The 10,667-nt window shown below is 42.1% G+C and overlaps 1 protein-coding gene across 1 annotated transcript; it reads left to right on the forward strand.

The window, feature by feature from the left end:
• Positions 1–5,998: 5,998 nt before the first annotated feature.
• SMLR1 (small leucine rich protein 1) lies at positions 5,999–10,285 on the forward strand. Its single transcript, XM_074923977.1, has 3 exons — positions 5,999–6,131; positions 9,555–9,699; positions 10,196–10,285. The coding sequence occupies exons 1-2, from the start codon at positions 5,999–6,001 to the stop codon at positions 9,665–9,667; spliced, it is 246 nt and encodes an 81-aa protein (XP_074780078.1). The 3' UTR covers positions 9,668–9,699; positions 10,196–10,285.
• The last annotated feature ends 382 nt before the right edge of the window (positions 10,286–10,667 follow it).

Below are 10,667 nucleotides of genomic sequence, written 5' to 3' on the forward strand. Positions count from 1 at the left end.
TTCCCTGGCACAACTTGTGGCCATTCCCTCTTGTCCTATCGCTTGTTACTTGGTTAAAGAGGCTCATCCCCAGCTCTCTGCACCCTCCTTTCAGGTAGCTGTAGAGGGCGATGAGGTCTCCCCTCAGCCTCCTCTTCCCCAGACTAAACACCCCCAGTTCCCTCAGCCGCTCCCCATACGACCTGTGCTCCAGACCCTGCACCAGCTTCGTTGCCCTTCTCTGGACACGCTCGAGTCATTCAATGTCCTTTTTGGAGTGAGGGGCCCAAAAATGTCATCGAGGTGTGGCCTCACCAGTGCCGAGTCCAGGGGTGAGATCCCTTCCCTGTCCCTGCTGGCCACGCTATTGCTGACACAAGCCAGGATGCCATTGGCCTTCTTGGCCCCCTGGGCACACTGCTGGCTCCTGTTCAGCCAGCTGTCAGTCAGCACCCCCAGGTCCCTCTCTGACTGGCAGCTCTCCAACCACTCCTCCCCAAGCCTGTAGCGCTGCTGGGGGTTGTTGTGGCCCAAGGGCAGCCCCCGGCATTTGGCCTTATTGAAACTCCTCCAGTTGGCCTCAGCCCATGGCTCCAGCCTGTCCAGGTCTCTCTGCAGAGCTTCCCTGCCCTCGAGCAGATCAACACTCCCACCCAACTGGGTGTCATCTGCAAACTGACTGAGGGTGCACTTGATCCCCTCGTCTAGATCATCAATAAAGATGTTGAACAGGAGTGGGCCCAAAACCGAGCCCTGGGGGACACCTCTTGTGACCGGCCACAAACCGGATTTAACTCCATTCACCACAACTCTTTGGGCCCGGCCATCCAGCCATTTTTTTACCCAGCAAAGCGTGTGCCCATCCAAGCCATGAGCAGCCAGTTTCACCAGGAGAATGCTGTGGGAAATGGTGTCAAAGGCCTTACTAAAGTCAAGGTAGGCAACATCCACAGACTTTCCCTCATCCACTAAGCAGGTCGTCCTGTCATAGAAGGAGACCAGGTTTGTCAGGCAGGACCTGCCTTTCATAAACTCGTGCTGACTGAGTCTGATTCAATGGTTGTCCATTATATGACTTTTAATGGCACTGGACTTATGACTTCCAGGCTGCTGTATCAGCATCTTCTTGTGGATGCCCACACAATAAACTGAGTCAGAAAACAGATCTAGTTTAAAAATAATCTAGCTAACACCTTCCCCTCAAAGCCCAGAAACAGTTTATGCAGCTTTTCAGTGGGATCAATAGTTGAACCAGGTTACCATGTGAAGACACAAATGCTTGTACAAGAAAAGCAACAGAGCAGAAAATAGTCAAAGTTGGAAAGGAAAAAAAAACAAAACAAAATAGAAACTGATATAAAATCACCACTCCTAAAGAGTGCAGATGATCAAAGGCTTGTTGCTAAGTAATAAGGAGAACACATCACTTAGGCTGTGTGATCTGGATCATTTGTGAGAGACTGGGTTTATTACAAGAAAAAGCATTGCAACATTTCCAAAGCAAAGTTTTACTTCTAGAAACAACATTAACAGGTCATCCCTAAAGACTGTCCTGGGAAACCACAATCCTGAAGAGGACTGAGACCCAGAGCAGGTGTGCAATGCAGCAAGTGCCTCCAAAGGCTCTAGCAGTCATGCTAATAAGCCCTTCTGATGAGTGAACATCAGAGTAGGAAGTGGGAATAAAGACAGAGTTTTACCTTTAGGAGTGTTACAGGTGATCACCTTTGCTATGCTCACGTTTCAAAAGGTATCTTCAAAAATTAGAGGACACACAGAAAACCTTCAAGGACATTTCAAGAATGGACAAAAATTATTCCTACTATAAGGAATTAAAAGACCAGTGTGTGTAGTTTAACAGAAAGATATTGAGAAGTGACATTCCAAGGCATACATACTTTCACAGGGAAAAAATTCCAGATCCCTGAAGCCTCCCCAACCCACCGAGGAAGGGGCAGGCAGAACAAGCAGCTAGAAGCAGAAGCATGGCAAGCTCTAAACCAGACACAAGGCGAGCGTCTTACATCATGAACAGCTAATGGAGAGGGACAGATCATTCTCCATCTCCTCATGTTTTCAAACTAAGGCTAAATGCGTTTTGAGAAAACATGCCTTAAAAAATCAATTTATTGGATTCTACAAAGGACACGGCAGGAAATAAAACTGCCTGTAATAATAAAGATATCAAGCTACCTGATCTAATAGCCTTTATCAAATTTGGGTTGAACAGGAGAAGAAAGGATTTCTTCTAGAAGAACATGCAGAAGAAAGATGAAATCTAAATGCTCACTTGACATTTAAATGTAATAAAATTAATACACTTTTCAGGAAGCCTTTTAACTTGATAGCCCAGGAAACTAAAGCCCTCTTTCCATTCAAAAAATGTCTCCTGAGCAGTGGACCCAGCTTACCAACACCCCTCCTGGGCCAGGGTCCACCTGTGGGAATATCCAGACCTGTGGGGCCAGTTTTGACACTGGCTCAAGGAGAAATGGGAGTCTGCACCCAACCTGCTGGTCTGTACTGGAAGGATCTGTCCTTACTGAGCCTGGACCAAACTACCACCTCCTCTTTCCACCATAATTACAGAAATACTGATTTTTTTAAAAAGTTGCAGTCTCGCGTCAACCTTTTCAGTGTTTTCCCTGAGAGAGAGCAACCTCAGCTTTGCAAGTTTGCTTGTCATGCATGCTGGCAATTTGCATTTACAGAATGTGTGCAACTTGGATACTGCCCAAAAGGTTCTCAAACTCCTGCAATAACTATTTTTTTTTTTTTCTTTATTGTGTTTGAGTCTTCAAGGGCAGATCTTACTCCTTCCCATCAGCTCCAACAGGTATTTCTTTGCCTAGATTCCGTAGTAAAGCCATTTAAAAATTTGAAGTTAAAGTTTTTCTTTGGAAACTGTGTTTGAATCTAAATATTCAACAAGAATGCGTTGCTACCACACACACAAAGCTGACAAGTTAAAGTATTCCTTCCAACAAGGTAGGTGTAATGTTCACCATTTCTAATGTTAGTTGGCAAGCTTTAGAAATAGAAGTAATTTAAAGTTTGAATGAATTAATTTGTGTACATATTTTATGTAAATAATCAAAATGATACAGCTGAAATAAGTGTGTTAAGGGCTCTAAAATTAGTGTTCCTTAAATTGTATTTCACAGGAAATTAAGTTTCTGATTCAAGCCAAAAGTAAAATTTTGAAACGGTTGAATTTCCCATGAGCCAGAAAGGAAGATTTCGGCAGGTCTGCCCTGTACCATAGGGCTGGCAGCACCAGGATGGGGGTGACAGGCAATCATTTGCTTCTTTCCAACTGGTGAGAAGTCAGTGACATTTTTGAAAAGCTCGTGAATCCATCTATTTTCTCAAATAAACCCAAGCTTCACAGATCATCCAAGAAACCATATGTTCCTGTGTTACTAATCCATGCTTGGCCCACATTTCCCAGTTTTCCTTTGGCTTTAGTAGATGTGATCACAGAGCAGAGACATGCAAGGCATTGCCACCGCAGGCCAGGGCTTGCTGGGGCACAGGAGACTCTCTGCCAAATGCCACTGCCCATGCAGCAGCAGAGCCCCCCTCAGCTTTACCCACAACTGCTGCCATCCCAGCCAACCCAGGTAGAAAATTAACTGCTTTCATGATAAAAAACATTTAACCTTGTTTCCACCGGCATTTGTCCTGCTTTGATATGGAAACTTGCTTTACATGTTTGCTGCACTGAACAGCCACCAGCCAAGTTTTGTTTCTCGCGTGACTGCTGGGATCAGAGCTGACACCTGCTGTTTTGCAAGGAGGTTGTACAGTGCAGAAATCTGGGAGTTTTCTTGTTTTTCCTGGTCAGAAACTAACCACTTCCAATCTGTCTGCTCCGTGTCCATCAGCTGTCTGGTCCCACAACAGTCAGGTGTGACAAGAAAGGCAGCTACACACTTCATCATCTCCTCTGACTCGCATTTAACAGAAAGAACTAATATCTCAGGCACACAAGGAAAGCCAATTAAAAAAAATTCAAGTGACTGCTTTGCCCTTGTATGCAGGTATTTAGTTCTCATTAACATCACTGTGAGCCATGGACATGTATCAAAGAGAAATACCCCCCTTGCCTTATCTCGCAATGTCACAGTGCTCGGAATTCAGTCACAGGCTTTGTTCTCATAGACTGAGATCTCTAGTTGCTCAAGATTTATTTTTTTTTTAAGAATACCAGTTAGGAAGGAATTTTTAAAAGGATCCAGAACAGGGTCCATCAAAATATTACCACTGTTTTGCAGACCGGAACACTAACATTCATGATAGCCTAAAAAAATTTTCTGAATTAACTTTTTATGTTAAGGAATTTGTTGATCACAGCTGACAGGTATCTATGCAAGGAAGGAATCATCTGGCAACAGATGGGCCTATAATAATATTAATATCCTCACCACCTGACTTTTAATCCATGCTTTTCATCAGTGGATTATAAAGCACTTTACGAATGAGGTTAAACATCTAGTGGGAAAAGGCAGAGTAAGATACGTAATAGTTAGAAACCGAAGCCAAAGAAATATGAGAAAGAAATAAGCACACTCTATCTGTTCTTTTATCAATCACAACTGCAGGTGATTATCAAAACCAGGAATTTGCCTGCAAACATGATATTCGCCATCACTTGCTGTCACAAAAGGGAGGATCTCAAACATGTTACAGTTCAAAAAAAATTACAATCTGAAAATAATTATTAGGTGAGTTTGCTTGCCTTTTGAATACAGTAGAAGGAGAAAACATGGTGAACACAGAAATACCTCTTTCCCCTGAAAATCTACAAATCTGCTGCATGTCCCATTGGCACCAGTCTACCCAACTAGTCAAGCAAATCTTGTACATTCTTTCTGGATGCCTGGAGAAAACTGGTCTCAACATGGTCGTTTTCACCTTGAGCTCATGGTCTAGTTTCAGATTTGGTAGGTATTAGACAAATAAAATCTTCACCATCTCTCAAATGCACATGAAATGAGCCAGATTTTTTGTCCATGTCATAAACTGCTGGAGCCACAAACCCACAATGCTTAATGTTACCTGATATGTTCATTAGGCACCAGATTTGATAAGCCAAAGATGGAATGTTCAGGTAGACTAACCTGATTTCCAATAACCTGAAGCACATCTCTGCTGGAATTCAAGCACATTGGCAGGTCAAACCGTGAGATTCTGCATTGCCCCCAAGTGTAACCAATGCAACCTGCGTGCAGTAGCACTTCCAAGGTGTCAGGTCTACTGACCAGATGTGTTTAGAAATCTGAAGGTATAGGGAAGGGCTATAAAATGACTAAACTTTTTTAAACCAATCAGTGAATCCTAGACACGGTTCTGCCATAGGCTGGTGACCAGATGGGAAAAACTGAACACACTTAATCCAGTTACTTGAATGTTTAAAAGGTTCTTGAATATTTTTAACTTTGCTAAAAAAGAAACCTTCCTGAATTTCACTGTTCTGCAGCTGCTCTTTGGAAAAAATGCTGTTGGTACAGCATCCACTCAGTCACTTGCTTCTTGCCTCAGTGGTCTGGTCTGAAAACTCTTCAGAGCAGAGACCACATGTATGTCTGTGTGGTATGTACAACAGGGTCTTCACCCTGGGTAAGCTTTTAAGGCCTATTGTAAAATTAATAATATATCTAGAAAGAGGGTGCTTATTATTCAGAATGGCCTGTATTAGCAGATGACAGAACCCATATTGTTCAAAAGGCAGCAGCTTTACATACTGAGCCCTGCCTAGCCCAACATACCAAAAGTTCAAAACCCTACACTACTTCAATACGCACTTTTAAACTTTGTGGTTGAGTAATTTAGCAAGTGAACTCCGGTCCTACGGGGAATCACAGGCCTACACAAACAAACCAAAGTCCAAAAAGAGATAATAGCCTGAGCAAAGAGCAGAATGTGGATACAGGGGGAAAAGGAAGAAGGCAGGATAAATAAGTTTCATACTTGGAGATCTGAAGGATCTTGCTCAGCACGGTGGCCACAGAGGAAAATGAGCGTAAGTTACATACTTTCAGTGTTTGTGAAGGAGCTGCCTGGCTATGTTCTCTTTGCTGGGATCTTCATGCCTGTGACTTTACTCCTGCTGCTGCTAATTGCCTACCTCAGGATCAAACTATTAGAAGGTGAGTCAGGACTTGGGGGCAATGAGTGGGTAGGCAGACAAAACTTCTCATTTAACAGGCTACTGTTAGGCTTGTACTAACTAAACTGAAGAGAATTATGATCATAAACAATTTTATGAAGGTGTACTGCATTTTAGACCATTTTCTATTTGAAAAGTGTTACAGGAATTTGTTTAGAACTTGGACTGAATCCTCAGTTAAAACTCCATAGTTTTACATACCATACGATAGAAGATTTTACTACACCACACTATAGAAGGAGCAACCAAAATGGAGAAAAAGAATAGGGTAGTTAAAGTACAGAACTTTTGTCTTTGTGCAAGTCTTCACTGACAGGTAACAGCAGCTACACTATAAATAGTTGGCTACTGAATATACATCTGTATTCTTTCAAAGATACATATTTGCTTTTATTTTGTACCTAAATGCACATTTGCCATCTTGCCTTTTCTATTTTAAAATCAGGTTATACTCACATCAAAAATCTACCTTCAGAGTAAAACCAAGACAAGAAACACCCCCACCCAAGTAAATGCACAGTGAGTGCAACACACCTGGGTACTGCAAACCAAGGCTGGCCACAGAACCTGACTGGTCCTGCACAGAAAAGACACTAGACTACAGCCATAGCAGTCTGGCAGTTTCTTTTAGAAGGGAAGCCCCTGTACATCAGATGATGCAGTTTTAAGAGGATGATCTTCACACCTTCCAGGTTTGGGTCCCAGCTGCAGCAGCAGATTCACACATGCTGTGCTCTTGTTCTAGGCCTCCAGACGCCAAAACTAGCCCCAGTGCATGTTCAGATCAGAGTCCTCATCCTTTCTTTCCCTCAGCCCTTCCAAAACGTGTTCTTGCAGACACTGAGCTGTCTGTTCCTCGAATTAGTTGCCTCTTGAACCTCTTCTCCATAGAGCTACGTTAATGTCCTAGATTTCCTCTGTAAACTTCAGATGCTTCTTTGTACAGCTTGGTGAGAAACCTGCCTGGGACAATTGTCCACCATGCATGTACTACAGGCTTCAGCTCTAGCAGCTCACCCATGATTGCAAAAGCAGACTTGCCTGGGGCAGGCAGGACAATCCTGACCACAGGTCTCTGCAGATAAGCTGAGGCATTGACACTGAGCTGGCCTGAGGTGCATCAGCCCAACAGGAAAAGGCTAGACTGACCCACCAGTGCAAGGCTCGGGAAGAACTCTTACCCAGATGTCAGATCAAGCACTGTGATTTGTACATTCAAGTTTGCTCTATGCTGCAGTCTTCTGAAATCCAGAAAATTAGGCAATTTAACACAATTATAAAAGGCCACACATACCCAGAAATGTAGAATGAATTCACTTTCTATTTTGTATAAGATCTCCAGGCATTTAGACCTCAGGCTTTAACAGAGAGGAAGGGTGTTTGCATACAAACATACACCACCTTACCTTCAGGCTGCTAAAACTCAAACATTTCCTGTTCAAGACGTGCTTTCAGCTGATGTATTAATGAACTATGGAAGCCTGTTCCACATGCCTAACCCAGCTCTGCTTTTGGTTAGAAATCATCCTTAGAGCAAGGTGCTGACAGTTTTTCACACACTAATAAACAACAACCAGAAAATGGTGTGGTGCCAAAACATCATACAATTCAAGGCTAAGTATTGAGAGCTCTTTCTGGAAAAAGGTTGAAATGGAAGCTAATGAAATGATTGCATTAGGTTTTGGATAAAAGCAGGGATTCTCCCATTCAGCAAATAATCATCTCTGTGTTAGGCATCAGTTGTTATGAAATAATACTGAGATATTCATTCTTACCTGGTGATTCTCTTGCTTTTGTATTCCAGCTAGGATCAAGCGAAACAAGAATAGCATGTGGGTTATAGGTCCCATCAGTTCAGGTTTTTTGTGTAGGCTCAGACAATACTTTCATTAAGCCAAAAGAGCCAGTCTGAAAATACTGACAGCATTCATGCTTGCATGGGCAACTGCTGAAACGAACCAGCCTGCCCTCTTTCACGGTGCCCATAGCCTGCTCAGCTGCACTTTTCTGCAGGTCTGCAAATAATCTGTAGAACCAGATGTTAAATCCTGCCTCTTTTAAAGAACAGAATTTTTAGTTTTGGATTTCTAGTGAGTTTAAGTAGCAATTTCCTAATTTTTCAGAGATTAGCAATCAGGGCTTTAAGAGAGATAGGTGAATGAAGCAGTTGGCAGACTTATTTGCCAGAGGAATATTGCTTCTGTGCTTCTCTCTCTCGTAACTGAGAGGATGAGAGGATGTTTGAAGGGAATCATCCGGCTGTTCAGTGCCTCAGGGAAGGAGAGTCTCAGTTTGCAGATCACAGGTGTTCTGGCTGGGCCTCCAAACCCTTCTTTTGCTTGATCTGAGACTGCCAGAGTCCAGCCTACCACTTAGGCTTCCAGCCAACTCATACAAATCATCCTGAGCAGCTCTCCCTGTACAGGCAAGCCAAGTCAGCTTCAGCTTAAGACCATCAGGTGAGCAAAATGACTAACCACAGATAAGCCTGAGAATGGACTCCTTTAAATGCCAACCCTTCCTCTCTGACAGAACCTCAGAAATTCATCAGACTTTAGGTGCCTATTTCCTTAGATCTCCTTAAAAAACCCCAACAAAATTGCATTACTAAAAGCAAGGCTGCCTTATTTCATTGACAAATAAGCACTTAATTTTTCTCTCTGCAGCAAAAGGCTCCATGTGAATATATCAAAACTCACTTTATTATCATCCCTTCAACATTCCTTAAAAATAAAACCAAAATCAATAAACAAAACAGCACGCATTTCTCCTGAACTAGCAATGACAAGGGAAGCTAATATCCCGTGACAAAGTGTTTTATGATAACTGGGCTTTGTTCTGTGGTTTGTTTGTTTGTTTGTTTGTTTGTTTGTTTTCTTTTCTTTCCTTTCCTCTGCTTCTCCATCCCTTTCCAAATATTCTTCAAGTCTCTGATGACACCATCCTGTTCTGAAGATGCCAGGTTATGGGGACAGAGATTTTTCTGTTCTGTTTGTACCACAGGCAGCATCAGGAGGATCAGGCCAGTTTGAGGTTCTCGTGGCACTGCCGCAGTAAAGCAGAACATGAATCGCTAGCACAAGCTAACTGTGCTCCTTGCTGTTGTTTAAGGATTTTAGTCTGATTGAAAACTGGTGGAGGCAGATGGAAATAGAATATTTTTTTTGATGTCAATAGAGTCTGTGTCAGTGCTTCACTGGGCATAGGCACAGTCCCAATCTCACACTCCCTAGACTTTCTTCTAGGGGCATGAGTAAACTGATACTAAGATGCTACTTAGGCACCTTCAATTTAATAAGATTAGTTCTTACTGACATACGTCAGCTCCTTTTCTTTATAAAAATTCACCATAGGAAATTATCACATTCTTATGGAATTTTGTGTTGTTTCGTTTATTTTTCAGTTAATGAGGAACTGGCCATGGCAGAAGACCCCAGAAATGTCCTCCTGAATTACTACAGCCAGCAGAAAAAACCCAGGAGATCTGGACAAAAAGAGAGAAAGTGCAAGAACTGAAGGACATTTAAGGGAGTCTCACATCTCAGGAAGTAAGGTTAAAACCAGTACTCAGATCTGTGGGTTTAAAAATAACCAGCTGTGGATAAATACCACAGAGGAAAACAAAATGGAGAGAAGAAATTAGGGCTGTGCCATGCAAATGAAACAGCTGCTGCCGTTCAAAAAGGTCTTGTAAGAGTTTTGCTTTCTCACGAGGCCAAGTAAGCAGTACATTATGCAACTCATCAGACACCAGAGACCTCCTGCAACGTACAGTTCCCTTACATGACAGTATTTTGGGTGAGGGAAAGTACTTTGCTCACTAGCCCCTCCCTAGCCTTTATAGAAAGCTATATAACAAGCTCCTGAGAGAGCTGAACTGGCATATACAAGGAAGGCAGTCTTATTAAATTGAAGATACATAAATAGCAAGTTCATATCAAACACTGACATCTATGCAATTGAGAAGGGCGATGAAGGGGAACTGACTTTTTTATTACACTTTGGGAAAGATTGTAGGTTTTGTAATATATATGTTTTCCACAGATTTTGGAAGGAAAATATAAGTGTTGGGGAACAAAAGGACTTCTCTCTGTTGACTGACCATGCCAAATTTTGAAAACATGAAAAGATTCAGCCAGTATTCTGTAAACCAATTATTAATCTAATTTAAGGACAAATGGATGACTTTTCAAATAAAAAAAAAAAAGTGAGTATGGAGTTTTCTTTTTTGCATGTCATTTGTCCCACAAAAAAAATTGTCTTTTTTTCCCCCGTCCTTTAGCTGTAGATCTACAATTTTTAGTGCATCTCAGATTGGCTGTAGCAGAAGGCCCATAAAAACACAACTCAAACTGTTTGAAAGTACTATTGCCTTTTGGCTTCTCTGTTTCTGACCCCAAAATTTAAACCCAAACTTATGAAGAATGAGAAGTGACTGTCATTAATATTCCTGATATTTACTGTCCCTCTCTGCTAGCAATTGCTGTCTGCAATTACCTTTCATTACAGCTGTTTG

The sequence above is a fragment of the Athene noctua genome, chromosome 1 (assembly GCF_965140245.1).
Source record: "Athene noctua chromosome 1, bAthNoc1.hap1.1, whole genome shotgun sequence".
In the NCBI taxonomy this organism is placed as follows: domain Eukaryota; kingdom Metazoa; phylum Chordata; class Aves; order Strigiformes; family Strigidae; genus Athene; species Athene noctua.

Excerpts from the sequence above, each read along its gene's own strand:
- SMLR1 (XM_074923977.1), top strand. The coding sequence starts at position 5,999 with ATGAGCGTAAGTTACATACTTTCAGTGTTTGTGAAGGAGCTGCCTGGC. Across the intron at positions 6,132-9,554 it reads CAGGATCAAACTATTAGAAG|TTAATGAGGAACTGGCCATG; the intron begins GTGAGTCAGGAC and ends TTTATTTTTCAG.